Here is a 20,399-nt window from a genome sequence, read left to right as displayed (position 1 = left end):
CACACTGTGGCTGTAAGTTCAAGTGGACATTCATGAGAATGAGGCAGATGCAAGGTAACAATAACCTTTGACTTTTGACCACCAAATTCTAATCAGTTCATCGTGTAGTCCAGGTGGAATCTGGGCTAAATTTTAAGAAATTCCCTAAATATTTTTTTTTAAGATTTCACGTTCACAAGAATAGTATGCATGACAAAATAATACTTCCACCCATGGCTACAGCCAGTGTGGAAGCATCAAAACAATTCTTAAAGGCGCTGTATGTAAGAATGTGGCCAAAACGGTTACTGCACTCAAATTCAAAATGTGGCGAGTCGTGTGTCGTCCCCCCCCCCCCCCCCCCTACAGATTCGAGGTTGCTGGACAGCGGCACGCTGGAGACTGATTTGTTTGCCCACGGGCGGCTGCGTCGCCGCATCCTTGATCTTCGGTTTTCCAGCAGACCGTTCGAGCAAGTCCAGCTTCTCTGCTGCTAACGCTGCTGCAGGTATACAGCTGAGGAGAAGCCGGCTGCTAATGCTATGTACTGGGACACTGCTAACGCTGCTGCCGGGATACAGCTGAGGAAAAGCCAGCTGCTAATGCTATGTACTGGGACACTGCTAACATTGCTGCCGGGATACAGCTGAGGAGGAGCCAGCTGCTAATGCTATGTACCGGGACACTGCTAATGCTGCTTGCCGTGCTGCTGTAGCTCAGTCGTAACTGTAACTGATGCTGAGACTCTACTGACTGCGTGACTGGTAGATGGCGGTGGGTCTTGCAACAGGCCAAAACACAAATTCAAAACATAAACATGATTTGCAGACTGCAAAAAAATTTTTTAAATGCGAATATTCTGGCTGTACTATTGTTGTCTGTGAGATCAGCATGTTATATGAACATTATTCCTTAGTCTCTGTGACATATTAGGAGGATTTTATGACTATTTGCTTTAGATTTCTTACATACAGCTCCTTTAAAATCCTATTTCCCATGTGTTAACATGTTTTAGGCTTTTAAAAGATTGACATAAGACACTTTAATACCAATTAAGACCTTATTTTTAGACTCATGAATTGTGTAAAGCCTTATGAGACTTTTAAGGATCAGCAGTAACCCTGTTATAGTTTTAAAAATGCAAGACAAAAAAGAGAGGCACATGTTCTTGTTAATTCCAGGCTACAGTGTAATCTGTCTCCCGTCTCACAGTAGGCTTACTTGTCTTTTTCTTGACGTCCAAGGCGATCTTAAAGCCCTCATCCATGAACTCGACAACTTGCACAAAGTCAGCCTCTTTGAACTGTCTGGATGTCAGAGCTGGAGCACCTGGGATGGAGAAGAACACAAGATCTGTCACTTGAAATACGAAGTAATGCCTTGTAATTACTTCCCTTTGCTTTTACAGGTTTGACTGTCACTAATTAATTTTCCTGCATTTTCTTTCTATTTAGGATCCATATGGTCTTTGTGGGGGGGGGGGGGGAACAAACCCTGGAGCTTTCAAAAATGTCTCTAATGAATCTACACCAACTCCAGATGTGTCAGACCTACACTGATGCTGATAGGTCGCTATGGTGATGTCCAAGACTCAGTAAAATAAACAATTGAGAGGGTAATACATGCAGCACACTGTACTGTAGGTGAAGTTTCTCGCCTTAAGACAATGCTTTAAAAATATGGCAGTGTGGATGTGGAGCTCTTAAACTTCCCGGAAGATGATTAAAAACCCAAACATACTTAATTAATCATGATGTGCTCAGTGCTTGTGGCTTAATTGGTGGCTGACTAATTTCCATATGCAGAGCTACATTTTCAAAAAGTGAGCACATGAAGTGAAAAGGATGCGAAGTGATCTGACAAAAAAAAAAACTCACCTTGGAGTTAAATATGAAACACAAAACACTACTGAGCTGACCATACACACATATCAAAAACGAAGTTACAGGTGTTTTAAGGTTTAAAATGTTTTGCATTTACAAATAATCTCCCATTCTTTGTGTGGTTTCCGATAATATCCCTAATAAGCATGACAGGAGCTTGTCTCAGTCAAGCTAAATGTAGTGTAATGTGAAGCTGTTCCTTACCTAGCCTGAGGCCACCAGGAGTCAGGGCACTCTTGTCCCCGGGGCAGGTGTTCTTATTGGCAGTGATTGACACCAGCTCCAGCACCCTCTCGGCCCGAGCTCCGTCAATGCCCTTAGGCCGCAGGTCAACCAGGACCAGGTGGTTGTCGGTCCCACCTGAAATATTCAGCAATCTAACTCAGAACTTTTGAAGAGGAGGAAAGTCCGAAGCTTCGTAGATATGAACCTCTGATCAGACCACCTCAGCTTCAGTTTAACATGGATGAGTTATGTTGCTCCATTTGTTGGCTGTAGGATATGAAACTCAATGCAGTTAAGGATGAAGACTGTTGGGTCAAGTGTTATCGGGGCATCCAATGCTTCATATCTTAACCTGTCTCATGCATTTGTCAATGTTTGTCTGCACACCTGCTTCATGTTCATCTGAGTGCTGTATTTATGTTTTATGTACATATATGTTCATATTTCTTTCTAAAACGACAGACAAAGGTTGACTTCTTCACTTGCTCACTGAGCTCTCTGTGACAGTGACAAATGTACAGTCCCAATAAAACTACATATTAACACTATTATCACTAATCCTGAGAGTAAAATTAATTGTCATCATGATCACGTGCAAAGTACTTTAGGCAATTTTAAGGGTCCAGTATGTAGGATTTAGGGGGATATATTGGCAGATATGGAATATAGTAAGCATATTTTCTTCAGAGTATAATCACTTGAAAATAAGAATTGCTTTTGTTACCCTAGAATGAGCCATTCATATCAGCACAGGGAGTGGATCTTCATCCACAGAGATCGCCATGTTGCACAGCCATGTTTCTACAGTAGCCCAGAACAGATAAACCAAACACTGGCTCTAGGTAGGGCCATTGATATTTTTGTGTCAGCCACCATAGCTGGCCACTTCGTGCAAAGAGCTTTAGAAAAACACTTTCTTTTTTTTTTTTTTAAATCGAGAATCTGCCTTATTCAGCGTTTTTACCAGTTTAACTCACCAGCTCCCTTTGTTCTGGAGAGGGAGAGACCTTTGTGGATAATTCAGCTCCCTGTAAAAACCTCCTGAATGTCTGGATCTTTTTCTTATCTAATTATCAGGGAATAAAGTTGAACAAAGATTAGCAGGTGCTGGGGTAGCAGCCTGTCTCCAACATGCTGGACAGCATCGGAGAAACACTGATTTGTAACACAACACCGCTTTATTCAGTGTTTTTACTGTTTTTTATCACTTGGTCCCTTTGTTTCAGAGAAAGACCTTTGTGGAGAATTCAGTTCTTGGTAAAAACCTCCTGAACAATGATCACTGAAGGAATTCTAACTGGGAGAAGTTTCAGCTGGTTGCAGTCTCCAATCCTCACCACTAGATGCCACTAAATCTTACACACTGCTTCTTTACTCAGTAAATTTGCCAACAGAATATTTTTTTTACAGATCAAACTAAGCTTATTTGTCATTGTTTCATACAAGCTTATTATAAGCACCAAATGTACATTCAGTTCCCAGTTTATTAGGTACACTAATACAAACTAATGCAGTCTAATAAGCAGTTCATGGTGCTATTAAACTGTTTTGCAGTATAAAATAATGTGTTTCTATTATTTTGTCCACCCATTTAATATCAATGAGAGTGCGCTTCATCACACACATACTGCAAAATGATTACACAGTTGATTTAACACCTCTCTGAAACAAAAACTTAACATTAAAACCTTCATAAAGGGAAGATTTATTGTCGTTGTATTATACTGCATTAGTTTTAACCAGGTGTACCTAATAAATGAGACACTGATGGTATATTTTAGGTCTACACATTTTCTTACAGCAATTAGTGTAACCAGCTTACTTGAGTAACTACACACTCCTTGTTCATATTGACTGGAACAGCACACAACACCCTTTCCCTGTCTATTTTTTTTTTTTTTTTTTTTTACACCAACATCTACAAAGGGATTGAAAAAAGGACGGCGTGCACACACTGCAGTGTAAGCACAGGACAAGTCTGTATTTTTTAGGGTATCAATTGAAGGCTATACATCAAAAAAGAGCTGAGGCCAGCGAATTAAATGCAGTACAAGATTCAAGCATTCGCTCACGACCAGAAAGTGACCACTTTCATCTGGTTTCATTTCCCTGACTGACAGGACAGCTACACTGACATTAGCCTATTTGCACATCATGAATTTAAATGCTTTTCTGTTTTGTTTTGTTTTTTTCTTCTGTCGCATAATTTGCATTTTGTGACAGGGCATTTCTCTTTATTGACGGCGTTGTGTGTTTTTCTTTCTGCTGTTTGCTGAGCCAGTGTCTCCCTGGGAATTACAAAAATAGAATGCTTAAATACAAGTAAGATTACCTGATACCAGGGTGTAGCCTTTGCTGAGGAGAGCTTTGGCCATAGACTTGGCATTCTTTAGTACCTGAGCGATATACTCCTTGAACATGGGAGAATTTGCCTGGACACACACAAAATACACACAAAAAAACAATAACAGGTTGAGCCATATACAGTTTTTTTCGGTTGAGGATCAAGAAATTATTCATGAGATGTCAAGAAAGTACGTTTCTACTGTATAAACATAATTTCATGTCAATAAAAGTGAGCGACATCATCTCTCCATCCTCTTTAATGGTTTAAATGTCCAGCACAGCACCAAGATCCAGACAGTTGACACCTGAGAAAGAGTCGGAGCAGATGTCCGCAGCAGCTTAGGGAACAAGTTCCAGAGTCAAGTTGCACCAAAGCATCTCAGTGGTAAGATTCTGTTTCACTATAAAATCTGATCCAACTTCTTATTAGGAAATGGCAGACCGAGGTAATAAAACGTTCCATCGATACAAATAAAGTTGGTTACTTTCACATTGAAATTGGGGGTTTTGTGTGTGCTGTGCTGACCTGCCTGAGCGCCACAGCCACACCAGCGATAGCATGGTTATGAGGTCCACCCTGCAGGGAGGGGAAGACGGAGAAGTTGATCTTGTCTTCAAGGTCGTACATGATCTCCTTCCCCTTCTTGTCCACTGAGCGAACGCCCTTACGATAGAAGATGAGGCCAGCCCTGGACAGAGCAGACTAATTTACTGACAAAGCATTTTCAACCATTGTATTTTCTTCTACAACACAGCAAGGTTTCCCATCCGTGGTAATTTGATGTCTCCCCACCCGTGGTACATCAGCTGTCTCATTACGGGGGAGTCGCAACATCTCAAAATATACTACAACTACAATTAATAAAAATAACTTTTTATTTCTATGAGGCTTAGTGCAGCAGTTCTAATGAGATTATACTGAGATGTCTCTTGTTCTTACCTGGCTCCTCGGAGGGATTTGTGTGTGGTAGACGTGACCAGGTCAGCATGGTCGAAGGGAGAGGGGATGGCTTTGGCCGCCACCAGGCCACTGATATGAGCCATGTCAGCTAACATGTAGGCCTTAATGTCAGTACACAGCTGAGGGTGAGAAGGGTGGAAAAGGGGGAGCAAACACAAAATTAGGATTCAATAGGATTCAAATTTAAACCACTGGGCAGCAAGGAAATTTAACTTTTAGGTACAAGATCCCAAATCATGACACTACCATACAACGATGACCTTACATACAGTCAATCAAGTCTTGGGGCAGTTACAAGCCTTTTTTATTGGTTTGGCTCCAGAAGATTGGATTAAAAATGAAACTGAGTATGAGGCTGAAGTGCAGCTCCTAGGCCTTCTCAACACGTACACAGGTATATTTTACAAGGGTATAACTTTTTCTATTAATTCAGGCCATTCGTCCACAAACAAACTGTATTTTAGGTCACTGAAAAACTCCATCAGGGTGAAGTTTTTGGCTTTTGACATCAGAGTGTGTGCCACTATCTCCTCTGTGAGGTGTCACAAATGGGGCAACATTTCATTCAATGGCAGAGGTGGTCAAAGTACTGTAGGCTCTGACTTTGCTAAAAGGATTTTTTTTACATGTTTACACATAAATGTTCAGTTACTCTTCCACTATCCTGAGGAACAGAGACGTCATAATGCGCAACAGAAGTTACTGCAACCAGTTAGCCTTCTGGTATTAGCTCCCCCCCCCCCCCCCCCCAGGGCCTCTAATTGGCCAAGATCTTCTTTTTCATCTTCCACTGGTCAACATGGCTTTAGGGTTTGGGTTATATCGCCACCTGCTGGTTTGGCATGCTCTTGCTTCAATTGGGTTTTGTGTTTCCATTTGGACAAAGATTTTTTTTTTTTTTTTTTTACAGAAGTGCTTGTGTGGACAGGCAATTTTTGAGAACAAAGGAAACCCTGTTGGGTGTTTTTTAATTAAAAAAAATCCTCTACGACACATCTCAGCCTGCTCCACTTCTTGCTTATTTTTTCCTTCAGTCTGATCTTTGAACATCTCAGTACTGGACCATTAAACCTCTTCAGTCGCCTTCTCAGTATGTTAACCCACTATTGATGTAAACTAGGGGTGTTGTGATATACCAGTATTAAGAAAAAACGTGATATTTAAAAATAAAATGTGTAAAATAATATGTTAATAATATGCATATGATAACACAAAGACAGACATGTTTTAAATCATTTATGTGCCAAACTGTATAATATCTAATATCTGTTTTATTATGTTATATATGATGTAAATTTGAATAAATGTTTTGCTATTAAAACAAAGCAAACCTGGTGTAATGGCTGCTCTTCGTTAAGTTAGTATTGTGAAATCTCTGTTTAAAAAGGGCTACTGTTATATTTTAGAAGTAGCGTCCTGGAGCATAGAGTGATAATGTGAACTCTCCAAATATTTATGAACTCCTCTGTATTTGCATATATTATTCTTGATATACAGAGTGCTGCCAGAAACCACTGTAGTCACTATAAAACTAAACTACATGCTTAGACTTACCTAAATCTGTGTCATCAGTGACCCAAATGTGCTGTGTATTTTACACGACTGTGCGCCGTATATTTTGAAATGTGTGGTAAAAAAATGAGAGATAAAATCGTATGCCGTCGATGCATTTACATTTTACCCCACGGTTAAGATTTGATGACTGACTCTACATCTGTGAGTACTACCTATCTTCTGAAAGGGCAGATATTTCAAACCGGAGCTGGTGTTGTTACGCTCTTCGGCAGTCTTCAGAGGCCCGAAATATTACAGCGTAATTCAATAAATCCTTGCCGTCTCTTGCCAGCATTTATTGAAAAAGGCACAAACAATAAATAGCTTGCTAACATGCAAATGACTCGCTGGCGAATGATCAGAGCAGTAAACAATCTTTTTAGTGCTCCAATTAATATTCATTATCATGACAATCTCCCTTCCTCTCATATCTAAACTGGATCAGCACATGTTTATTAGATTAAAAGGCAGGATAGATGGCAGGGTTACTGGAGGGGGTAAAGAACACAAGAGGGTGATGTGAGGGAGCTGATGAACGCTGATAGCGAAACAAATTTCAGATTACAAAAAAAAAAGAAAAAGAAAAAAGAGCATCCTCCAATCTAGGTAACACAACACTGAAAATCTGGAGAGGAGCCCGGCCCGGCAGATTCTGCCATAAAACAGTGAACAGTTCCACAGAGACATGCCAGGGGGAAAATATGGGCCCACTTCAGGCCTAGTGGCAAAGTAGTTATGGTGCTTAATAAAAACACAGCTCTGTAATGGCGGGACACTCCATCTGATGGCACTAGCTAAAGTGGGGCTGTGCAACAAAGGGATGCAGTCATGGAGTGAATGAAGTGAGTCAGCGGGTGGGTATAACAAAACAGATAAAGGGGCCTCTTGTGCACTGCCAAAGAGAGCAGTGAAGTGTGCAGTTAAAAGTTGCTGCTGTGTACCCGTGAGTCAGTGCGAGTGTCAACGTTTGATTCGGATGAGTAGGCAAGAGAAAGCATCTGTGTTGTTGAGTGAAAGTGTGAAAAGACTTTTTAAAAAAAATGGTTTGGGCATGTTGAAAGTGAACATTGGGTTATTTAGAGCAGGCTGGTCTCTGCTGTGAGACAGAAATTAGTGAAGATATGGCCGGGAGTGATCCTGGCGAGGTCTGACCTATCAGTGAGAGGAGCAGGTGTGTGTGACAGTTCAGTGGAAAAGGTTGACTGAGTTTTAAATAAGAGGACAAAGCTAGTCTGACCTTGATGATGCAGGATGAGAGAACGGGTAGAGGACGAGGTGGAGCAAAACATACACACAAACGGAGAGAAAGATGGGGTGAAAGCTGGGTGAGTTCTGAATACAGAGAGTTCTCCGTGCACCTTCTTGATGCGGGCGTAGTCAATGAGGCGGGCATAGGCACTGGTGCCAGCGATGATGAGCTTGGGCCGGAACAGCTTGGCCGTCAACTCCATCTGGTCGTAGTCTATAAGTCCTGTTGCAGTCTGCAGAGACACGAAGAGGGAGACAGATTGAGGAGAGAGTGATGGAAAAAAAAGAGGTAGAGAGGGAGGAAAAGAAGAAGTGGAGGATGAATATGAGAATATTAGAGGGAGAGTAAGGGTCAGGAGGAAAGAAAAAAGGAACATGAGAGGATGAAAAAAAGTTGTCAGATATCTTGAGGATCAAGAGCAAACATATCAACACGGAAGAGAGATTTTTTTTCCATTTGAAGCTCATTTGAAGCAGCTGCATTTGAAGTACTTTGGCTACCTTAAAAGGGGAAGGAATTTATCGAAGGGAGACATTTCAACCTATCATATCAAGGAGGAAGATGGAGCAATTGCGGTAATGCACTCCTACTTATCCTAATTCAACCTTTCAGGGATCACCTCAAGTGGTGTGACGAGGCCGAACAGATCAGAGGTTGGTTTGGAGATTGTATCTACTCTTTTTATTCAGAAAAGCAATTTGAGGTATGCGCTAGACAATCCATTGTTCGTGGGGTTGTACGTCTGGGGCACATGAAATGAAGTCAGGCTGGAACACTCAAATGACCAGTGAGTCTTGAACCTGAACCTCCAGTTTTCCCCCCCTGATTTCCTCCTCTAAACATGGGAGCAGAGACACAATACAGGCGAGAGAAAGAGAACAGGATGAGCGGAAAAACAAAGTGAGAGACAGAAAGGATGGAGAATAAGGGAGACACAGACAAGAGAAAGAAGGGAGGAAAGGAGGAGGGAAAGCTTTATTTAGACAACCTGATAATCTCCCATCTCCAGAGCACATCTATGGATGCCCCCTCACTCCATCAAGCTGCTCATTGTGAAGACAGAGCCAGTGGTGCTGGCCAGCCTGTCGATTTCCCATTATCTCTCTCGCAGAGGGGTCCTGCCTGCCCATACATCAGCAGGTCTGGACATGCAGACTCTCATGGCCATCCATCAGCCGCTACCAACACCACCACACAACTATGACCCCAGGAATAAAATACTATACACTAATACACGATGCACCCACATCTGAGGGACCCTGGTAGAACAGATCTCGATGCTGCTGGAAAACAGCACATTGAATATTTTACGTATTATACTAAATGAATAGGACTGTATAGTTGCATTGTGCGAGAGGAGGCACATATATCAACCAAACACCTGTGTTTATGGTGCTTTGTCGCCAAGCACCTGCCAGTGAGTGCTTGTTAGGTTGAGGTTTCTGGAGTTAGACACTGAATCCCAACCCACACTGCCTTGTGTTGTCCCTTTGGGGGCACAAACGCTAAAAAGATTTCCCAAAAAGGGATCACAGCATTTCTCCTATACCCTTCTCCACTGTTCATTTAAATCAATACCCTGTCACTAAATTGTGTTTTTAGAGGAAAAATCAAGTCAAAAATATCTGGCATAAATTGAGATATTTGTGCTTATGGATGATTTGTAATTTCTTGTTCTTGTCTTGTTGTTTAAGTCAATGACTACTACAAAAGTAGTTAAATGTCCAATATATATTGGCAGAAATTGAATGTAATGTAATAAGTACGATTTATTTGGTTTATAATCACCTGAAAATGAGAATCATTGTGTTTTTGTTACCTTAGAATGAGCTGTTTATATCTACATACGGAGTGGGTCCTCTTCATGTTGTTTCTACTGTAGCCCAGAACGGACCAAAAAAAAAAAAAAATCCTGGCTCTAGATAGGGCCATTTGCATTTTGCGTCGGCCACCCTTGTTCTCCAACACGCTTGGCATTCGGCGGAAGTTTCAGTTGGTTGCAGTTTACAACCTCACCACTAGATGCCACTAAATCCTACACACTGGACCTTTAAAGAAACAAGCTGCTCAGTTTGATCAAAATGAGCAACGTGTTGTTACTCCAAGTTTTCAGAGTTGATAACTATTGATCAGGCTGTCTGAAATTGTTGTGCACTATACTGTCAACATAATGACAGCAATATAAAAACAAAAGTATGGTTTAGTGTAAGCAGCATATATACTACATATTTTGGTGGTACAGCTGCACACTGGCCTTTCTCTATTCTTTAACAGTTCTCTCTAAGTCTCTATAACAGTAATCTCACAAAGCCAGACCTGATAGCTGACCCCACCATACGTAATTCCACACTCACGAAAAAACACTCTGTGACTGGTTTAAAGAAATACAAACAACCCAGTCGTCTTGGGAAGCCTTAAGCCCAGGATGCAGCAACAGTGCCTTTGCAAAATTGTAACACACAAAGAGTGGAAGGGCAGAATTCAGTCTGAAACAGGCGTCCAATGGCAGGCTCACATGCACGGTCTACATCCTGTGAGCTGGACTGCTGCTACAGTGAATTGCAAAGACAACTAGAAACATTTTATACACAACATACTGTACAACATATTCACTTTACACAAAGTTTGTGTTTGTCTATAAATACCAGCAGAATTTCTTACTTCACCCTGCATCTGTAAAATTAAGGGCAGAAACTGACAAAGACGCAGAGCTGATCAATAGTGCTACAGAAAGATGGGAGACCTTGTACAGTGTAAAGTGCTGCAGCAGAACAAGCAACACTCAAGCAAGTGTCAGACATTTGAGAAGCCTGTGGTCCCCGACACATGGGCAGCTCTGACCAACAGTACTGGTCATGTGGAAGTCACAACAGCAAACTCTGGGAAAAACTTGCCTGCAGTTATCTGGACATTATTGGAATTTAGACAACTTCTTTCATTTAACACTGAAAGAGGGTCAAAATATATGAATGCAAAAAAGTATTTTCAAATATTATTGAAGCTGCATCTGCCTCACAGCTTTTCTGACATTATAACATAACACACCTTTATCACTGTTGACCGATTCCCATTGATTTTACTACTGATAATGTTCCTCACCATTGCCGAAAAGGCTGACAGTTCATCTCTGATATAACAGAGTCCACATCTGTTGTTGCTGACCAGCTGTTGTAAGCTGAAATCAGTAGTAGGGGTCTCTACTTACATTTAACTTGTAAGGCATGGACTCAAAATAGATTGAGGTTGCAGAGATCCTCTTCACATCGGACATGTAGCCATGGGTCAGACTGTGGTGAAAAAGAGGAACGTGAAAAGAGATGGAAAATCAGCCAAGAAAAACCGTTACATTACACTGTGCAAATGACAAACAAGTGCTGACTCATGAGGATACTGGGGTATCAGAGAGAAGTGTGAGGGAAAGAAGTAAAATAAGTAACACAGTGCAGGTTAGGAATAAAAAGGAAAGCAGCTGTGACTACTCACTGTCCTCCATCGGGCAGGTCCAGGCCCATGATGCGGTCATGGGGGTTTAGCACAGCGGTGTAGACGGCGAAGTTAGCGGGGGAGCCAGAGTATGGCTGCACGTTGACGCCCCACAGAGCTGGGTCCAGGTCAAAGGCCTCCAAGGCTCGTTTCTGACACAGCAGCTCAATTTGGTCGACCACTTCTGCTCCACCATAGTATCTGAGGGTGGGAAATGGGAAAAAAAAGACACCCACAGGCCATTTAGTAACAGATGCATCACTCCTACAAATAACCTGCTGGATTAAGCTTTACTATTCATTCAATTTAAAACTGCAATAACTGACTTTTTTGGCCACTTGTGGACAGCAGGAACAAGTTATAAACACAACCCTGACATATTATATTATTATTATTTGTTAGCTAACAGTTGCATATTTAAACATCCAGCATTTATAAAGCAACATTTTCAATCACAGTTGCGTTTCTGGTCAAACAGGTCCAACGTTCACCGTTTTTAGCTCTGTTTTTGGTCTCCACCAACCCCTGAGAGAAATATCTGGCTCTTTAGCTGCTACTTACTCCACTATATTCACCAGCTAGTCACTAACCTTGTTTGTCTACTGTTTGGTGCTGAGCAGGCAGTGTACAGAGGGTTTTTAGACCCATTTCACTGGACACAGATGCCTGCTGTGGCAGAAAACGACGCTAGTGGTGAGAGTGACGCAGGGTACACACTGGACAGATCGCCAGACCATCACAGGGCTGGCACATAGAGACAATAGATATACGGGTAATTTAGAATCACCAATTAACCTAACCTGCATGTCTTTGGACTGCGGGAGGAAGCCGGAGTACCCAGAGAAAACCCACACTGACATGGGGAGAACATGCAAACTCTGCACAGAAGAACTCCCCCACCCTGGGTTTGAACCAGGAACCCTCTTGCTGTGAGGCCACAATGGTAACCCCTGCACCACCACGCCACCAATCAATTAAGCTGCAGTTGCTAATATGGACAAACAAACTGGAGAGGCTGAGGCTTACAAAGCAAGGCTGGTTTTAATCTTTGTTCAGTTAAATAATGATCTTAGCAAGTGCTTTGATCAAATGGCCATTTTTAATAATAACCCAACTAACATTACTCCAAGTGGAGACATTTTTATTCGTCCTCTCTTTTCTTCCTCATTTGTAATGTTAGATATTCAACAATTTCTTTTCTTTTTTTTTGGTCATTCAGTGGGATCATTTCTCCAAGATTAACAAGGTAAGAAGGGACACTGAGATAGATCAATGATATTGAGTTTGTCCATGAAACATTCCCAATCTGGTAGACATAGGGTGCTAAAATAATCCTTTGACATGCCAAAATCTAGTTTTTTTTTGCTAGCTACAGGCATTTTGTTAGCATTTCAGTGCTTGGTTAGATATTGTGGTGCCAACTGTTTCCCCTCCAGTGGCCGTGGTTTTCAGTGTATGACGCGTTAAGTTCTGTTTCCATAGCTTCTGTTTCCATAGCTTCAGGTTGACCAGTGTCAACCTGGATCTACCACAGTAGATCTGGGACACATCAGGTAGAAATACTCATCAATCCTTTCCAGTGGAATTACAGATGAAGGAGCAACAGATGGCTACAGTACAAACCAGTCATTCAGTGAGATCATCATTTTGTTTCATTACATTAAAGTGCAAACAGCAGATGAGTAGGATGTGGGGGGGGGGGACGACGACTAAAAACTGAAAACATATTCAGTGGGAGGGAGATTTATGGTAGGCTTGTATTCCAGGAATCAAAGGTATCAAATGAGAGGCATTTCAAAACATGTCAGCTCTCTGTTTGCTGCTGATAAATGTGAATTATCTGAGGGAAATAATAGAAAATAGGAAAACTGGAAATAAAAAACATGCAACTATCAGCCTGGGCACTGAATTCCTCCAATGTATCCCCTCAGGAATCTTCTTTGGCAAAGCGGAGGCTGTGGATTATTGGCTGTGTGGTTGGCATGTACTATTGTGGGGCAAGCTAGAGAACACAGTATAAATCAGTCTGTGTGTGTGTGTGCACGCATGTCTGTAACAAATATCCTAAAGCAGAGAATTTCAACAGTGTTAATAAGCTGGGGTGTGGCTGAATAAATACACTCACCTTCTCCCTGGGTAGCCTTCGGAGTATTTGTTGTTCAGACAGGAGCCCTGAGCTTCCAGAGCTGCTCGACTGCAGAAATTCTGTGGTGAGAACACACACAAGCAAACACACACACACGCACTCAGATCAATGACGCGAGTGGACAGAAGGGACAAGGACGGCAAATTAAAGTCTGTTAAGTGATAGTGAGAAATCCCCCTCCAGCTAAAGGCAATCATTACAGTATTGAACCTCTGGACTTCCATAGACTAACACTCTGCACTTCACAATGCTTATCACCTCGCTGCTGGAGGAAACAAGATAATGTAATAAACTTTTCTGCACATGCTGAGAAACATTGCTGAGGCCCTTTTTTAATCATTTTGCAATGCATTTTCCAAGAAAAATACATTTTAGTGTGTATGGTTTGCTGCAAAAGGAGCGTAATAATACCACATAAGTTTTCCTTTATATCTTGTCCGTGTGCCAGAAGACAAAACAGACGTCAGGTATTTCTGTTTCATACATAATACCAGTCACTGGTACTGGACTCATTCACTGACACATCTTATTGGCCTGATTTCAACAGAGTTATTCCTTTGATGTATTTGACTTGACTTCTTAATGTTGTATTTCCTTTTTGAGAGCTGGATCAATTTTGATTCATATTTTGTTAAACTATTCTGTTTGAGTCATCTTCTAAGCAAAAATAACAAACACTACTTTGTTATAGCTCCTCAAATGAGAGGATGATTCAGTTTTTCTTCATTTCTTGTGATTATTAACCTGAATATCTTTGGGTTTTAGACTCTTGGTTAGACAGACAAATAATCTGAGTAGTCATTTTAAGGACCAAATCGCTAATCAAGTCCATAACCAGTAAATTAATCGATAATGAAAATAATTTTTAGCTGCAACCCTAATTGCTACTAACTAGGAATGTTCCTAAGGACTTATTTCTCTGACGCTTACACAGACGTTTAATCTTAGACTAGTCGACAAGTCTACCGCAAAGAAAACTCATAAAGCTGTCAAAACTGAGCACAATTTTATCTATAAGGTTAAACATTGTCAGAAAAAATTTTTTGTGTACATTATAAAAGCCATCTGTAATTGACTTTGCCCTGTGTATTATGAACATTACACATTATCCTACAAAATAACATGACACTTATTAAAACACAATATTCTTAAGGAAAATAAATCTTTAGGAAATGTGTGATTATCACAGCATTTTAATCAGGTGAACGCAGTCACATAAAATAATAATTGAAATAAAAATGTAACTGACTAATGCACATGCCTGATTTCTAATTCATTAATAATTTTTATATGATTTGTTGTTTTTGTTTTGTTTTTATGTATATATGTATGCATCTCAGTACAAGCAGGTGTATATATGATTTTTCTTTATTTTTGTTTTTATTTCTTTTTAATTTTTATTTATTTATTTATTTTAGTTAGTTTTTTAAATTAAGCTGATCTAAAATTACTTGCTTGTTTATATTTGATCATATGTTTGTGTAAGTTTCTCCTTTCACCAAGAAAGTTTTGTTTTAAATTACCAAAAAGCCAATATATATATATATATATATATATATATATATATATATATATATATATATATATATATATATATATATATATATATATATATATATTTTTTTTTTTTTTAAATGGTTTAACCCACTAGTATTTGTGGTATGACTAGCAAAGGTAGCAACGTCCACACTACAGCTTCAATCCCCCTGATCAGATGATTCCTCTTTTTGAAATTCTTCTCCTAAGACTTCCTCTTTTTTTTTTTAAAGAGTAAAATGTTACTGTTGCTTGAAAACTTTATTTAAACTTAAGTATTTTGTTCATACTGGAGAAAAAAAAGGTTGTCCAGTCCACCAACCTCTCTCCGCACTGTGTCCAAATTATGTGAAAAAACAACAACATTAAAATATGATTTTTTTTTTTTAAAAAAAGGCACCATGTTAGATAAATAAGACTCAAATTGGGACTGGGTGCAAAATAAATGTGATTGGAAAAATGCCCCTGAAAAGCCGATGGAAACACTGCACTTAATCCTGAGTTGTATAAATGAGTTGCAGTGACTACCTGTTACATATCCTGCACAAATGTCTGCTGTCTGGACGGTGTAACCGACTCTGGATACCTCTTTTGGAACAGCCTCCTGACAGTTACTGTACCACTTAAGATAAGATAAGATATACTTTATTGTCCCTAAGGGGAAATTTGGCTTGGGCAAAAGTGCCGCACACAGTTGCAATCAACTTACTGTATATTATCGGTCTGGCCAGTAATAAAGTCTGACACAAAACACACACAAACACAAAGGGTACACTCTGCGCTCCACACTCACTCTCTCTTACTGAGGTGTGTGTGTGTGTGTGTGTGTGTGTGTGTGTGGTTATGCTAATGCTTCACCTGGAAGCCAAAAGGAGATCAAGGGAGATAACAGCTCCAGTAAAAGCTCTCTGCTGCATCCGTCTGTCATGCCGACGACTGTGCATATATTACAAAAGGAAATGCATTTGCTTCTCAGTGTCTTGAAGTGGGTGAGCAGGTGTGTGTGTGTGTGTGTGTGTGTGTGTATGTGTGTGTGTGTGAGTGTGTGAGCCAACACGTGGTGAAATGTATGTCTTTTCATTCAAGGAATGCCTGCCTGAGCTGTACTGTGATGTGCCTTGCAGAGTGAGGTGGGGAGGAGGCAGAATGAAGATATCAGCTTTATCTCACACTAGAGCGGTCAGGCTTTGTGTAGAGAGGGGGCCGATATACTCCACTGAACAACTACTGTGGCGAAGAAGAAACAGGAGGAGAGAGAAACAACACGAGATAAAACCTGTTCTGCTTTTTTGAATAGTAAAATTTTTCCATTTCACACCATCCAGCCCTGGAATGAAAATAAAGAGTGAACCCAAATGTTTCTGCAGCGGCTGAGCTGTTCTTGCTTACAGACAGTAAAGTATACTGTGAATATTTCCACTATTTAAATGAGTCTGAATAGCTTGATATGAATTTGTTTTTGTTGTTGTTTGTTTTTGTAAACAACACTTGTCAGAGTTCATGATATTTGTTTTATGACTCAGTAGTGTACAGTATGAGCCCTGATAAACCACTGATAAAAGCTTCTCTGTCAATGCTGCCAGCAGTAGAATGGACAAGATGATACAACCAGAAGTCCATTCATTCATTCATTTATTCTGCCAAATCATTAATCAGAGGAGATGAGGCGTTCTCAGCTATCTGCACTGCCAACACACAAGGGAGGTCCTGCCAGTTTTTACAGGCATTGAGTGTTTAGAGTGTCTTTCTTTGAATGAGTCAATGCAAATTGGTATAGGACGGGTCCTTACACCGATCAGACAAAACATTAAAACCACTGGTGGGTGAAGTGAATAACATTGATCATCTTGTTACAGTGCAATGTTCTGCTGGGAAATCTTTGGGTCCTGGCATTCATGAGGATGCTACTTGACGCGCTCCATCCACCTGAACACCGTTGCAGACCAAGTAAACCCCCTAATGGCAATGGCACTTGTCGATGGCAGTGGCCCCCAAGCAGGACAATGCACCATGCCATAGCACAAACACTGCTCTGGAATGACCACAGGAATGGGACGAAGAGCTCAAGGTGTCAACATTGCCTTCAAATACCACAGATCCAAATTAGATCGAACATTTGAGAGATGTGCTGGTACCCCCGATCCACAGTGGGTGCTCCTTGGACCAGATTTGGCTCTGATCTGTCAATGCAAGGGGTCAGTTGAGGTGGTTCGGGCATCTGATTAGGATGCCTACTGGGCGCCTCTATTAGAGGTGTTCTAGGTATGTCCAACTGGTAAGAGGCCCCATGGCAGACCCAGAACACGCTGGAAAGCGTTGCTGAGGAGAGGGCTGTCTGGAATACTTTGCTCAGCCTGCTTCGGATAAGTGATTGAAAATGGATGGTTGGATAGATGGATAGATGTCAATGCATGGACACAGGACCTCTGAAGGATGTCCTTTGGTGTCTGGCACCAGGGCATTAGTTTCAGATATTTTGAGTCACGTGGGTTGTGAGGTGTGGTACAAGCACATCTTACAGATGTTTGATCAGATCGGGATCCAAGGAATTCGGAGGCCAGGTCGACACCTTAAGCTCCTTGTCACATTCTTCAGGCCTCTCCTGAGCAGTTTTTGGTGGTGAGGCATTGCTCATTGTCCTTGTACCTGGTCTGCACTGGTGTTTAGGTGGGTAGAGCTCGTCAGGTGGCATCCACATGAATGTCAGAACCAAGTTTTCCCAACAGAACATTGCATTGTAACAAGACGATCAACATTTTTCACTTCACCAGTGGTTTTAATGCTTTGGCTAATCGGTGTATTTTCTACTGAAGCCTGACAGAGTGATTAATATTTTACTTGGTGATTCAAACCATCTGACAGCATGTCAACTCATTAGCAACATTTTTAAGGCACTGGTAAAAAATGTCCTTGACGGAGTCAAAAACATTTAAAAATTACAAACATAACATCATTCATATCTGAAAGATGTCATACCTCAGATGCAATGAGCTCCAAACCGCGGCACTGCCTGTCCTTCTCCTTTATCAGCAGATCCCACATCTCAGGGTCGTCCTGAGACAGACTCTCCTGGCCTGTCCATGCACGATCTTCATCCGCTGCACGGATGGCGGCATGCGACTGCTGGCAACGTACACTGAGACGAAGTGGGGCTCGCTGGCACAGTGGCTGTGGGCAGAAGAGAGGTTGCAGGGTTGGGGTGTATGATGAGAAAGAGGGAAAAGGATCAATATAGAGTATATTAGTTTTATATAGGTGTAACAGTGCTTGTGAACACATTCTTTAATACTAGATCATTGCACTAAAATGGATCTCACGACAACTGACATAAGTTGCCAAGCTTTTTTCTCATCCTGCAGATTTAGCTATTTAGCCAAAATCTTACGGATGCACTGAAAAAAATCGATAGCTTTAATGAAAGTACAGTAAAAGAACAAGACTACAGAATGTGCTGAAAGATTTCTAATGTCATAAGGAACATTTACCAAGATAAGAAAAACATTTTAAATGTGCATGTGTTGAGGAAGTAAACAATTAAATATGCATTTTGGAGACATCGAGATGTTAGATGGAGAATGTATGTGATGATTTTACATATTTGAGGTGACACCCTGATTTGTCCCAAATAAATACGAGACATTTCAAGTCCCCTCCTCTGTTCCTCATACACTCTAATATGTGGCCAAGTATAATTAGAAACTGGCGTGTTTGCATGATATCAATAATCAGCATGGTTGTTCAATTATGCCTCTATCAGCACTTCTACAAACTGAGGGACTGACTTTTACAGCCTCAGTGTACCGAAGGAGGCATACAGAGAACAGATTCAGCACTTCCTGCTTATCTAATCTGGACCGGAGTTGGCGAGTTCTCCTGATGCTGCTGCTGCTGCAATGCCGGATCGTGTGAGTGTGCAGAGTCCATACAGTTTTCACTGTCTCTGTCTCTTTTTTCTAAGTTGAACATGAATCCAATACTGGCTTTAATTCTGGTTCTTTCACTGACTTGGTGTTGCTGCAGAAGAGTCTTTGCATAGATAATATAGGCACCAAAAGATGATCATGTATTACAGCTGTATGTGTGCCTGCCTTTATAAACCTGAATCAACAGGGAGGACACTGTGTGGGAGAACACTCAGAGAAAAGTATCTCTGACAGGTTGATTGCCTTCAAAACAAATTGGCTCTCTCCAGTCATTTAATCAACAATATGATGATGACTGTTGAGATCAATCGCACCACAGCCAACATACAGTTATCATCTGTACAGGTGTGCTGGGGTGTGAGGGACAACCTCCCTCTAATAGCACCATTAAAAAGCAATTAACACAATGCTCAGGACTGGTTGAGGACACCCATGTGAGGGGGAAAATGCAATTTATGCTTATTTCATGTATTGTAAAAAATGTTTGGGTATTTCATCATTTGTAGTGGCTTTATAGCTCTGTAAATCCAGCAAAGAAACCAACTCTGTAGTTTCAGACGTTTTAAGACAGAACATTAAGAATGTTAATGGTGGGCAGAAATAATAAAAGCCGTCTGACCGACCATAGTGTCATAATTCAACATCCTTTGTAAAAAACAGTTAATAAGGATCCTTTATCCTCAGAACAGCTTGCAGATAGCTTATCTACTCCATCGCTGTTGGGCCCATCCTCTCTACTCCGCCTCTTCATCTGCTCCCCGGGGGTGGCAGAGGGGGCAGTGGTGACACACCAGGGGAGGCAACTGGCACATTAATGGCCGATTTCTAACAGTCTCTACTCTGGCCTTCTGTCACCGGTGGCAGTGTTGATGGTGGAAAAGGGGAGAGGGCCCCCTCTGGGTTCTGGAAGAAGATGAGGGCCTGGGGAGACAGGTCGGGCTGCCTCTGAGGACAAGTTCCTCGCTGAGAAATCACACGGGTCATTAAATCTTGACGGGAACTGTCCTTCGCTGTCTGTGCTTCAGCTGAGACACACTGAGGCCAGGGAAAGCAGTGGCAGAGAACCCAACACAAGCCAACGCTGCCATGGTTATAGCGTAACTGACAACTGCAA

At 41.2% G+C, this 20,399-nt stretch overlaps 1 protein-coding gene across 1 annotated transcript in view; it reads right to left on the bottom strand.

Annotated features, from left to right (window-relative positions):
- Positions 1-20,399, bottom strand: part of shmt2 (serine hydroxymethyltransferase 2 (mitochondrial)) — a 34,369-nt gene that overhangs the window by 3,160 nt on the left and 10,810 nt on the right. Inside the window, exons 2-11 of the mRNA XM_033626694.2 lie at positions 18,339-18,530; positions 13,806-13,885; positions 11,681-11,881; positions 11,403-11,484; positions 8,307-8,429; positions 5,374-5,513; positions 4,960-5,122; positions 4,420-4,519; positions 2,067-2,222; positions 1,201-1,308 (exon numbers count right to left, since the gene is read on the bottom strand). Coding sequence (XP_033482585.1) covers positions 1,201-1,308; positions 2,067-2,222; positions 4,420-4,519; positions 4,960-5,122; positions 5,374-5,513; positions 8,307-8,429; positions 11,403-11,484; positions 11,681-11,881; positions 13,806-13,885; positions 18,339-18,530 — 1,345 coding nt within the window. The remainder of the gene's footprint in view (positions 1-1,200; positions 1,309-2,066; positions 2,223-4,419; positions 4,520-4,959; positions 5,123-5,373; positions 5,514-8,306; positions 8,430-11,402; positions 11,485-11,680; positions 11,882-13,805; positions 13,886-18,338; positions 18,531-20,399) is intronic.

This window comes from Epinephelus lanceolatus, chromosome 1 (genome assembly GCF_041903045.1).
Source record: "Epinephelus lanceolatus isolate andai-2023 chromosome 1, ASM4190304v1, whole genome shotgun sequence".
NCBI classification, from domain to species: domain Eukaryota; kingdom Metazoa; phylum Chordata; class Actinopteri; order Perciformes; family Serranidae; genus Epinephelus; species Epinephelus lanceolatus.
The sequence above is the reverse complement of the archived record's forward strand: the minus strand, read 5'-3'. Positions and strand labels throughout refer to the sequence as shown.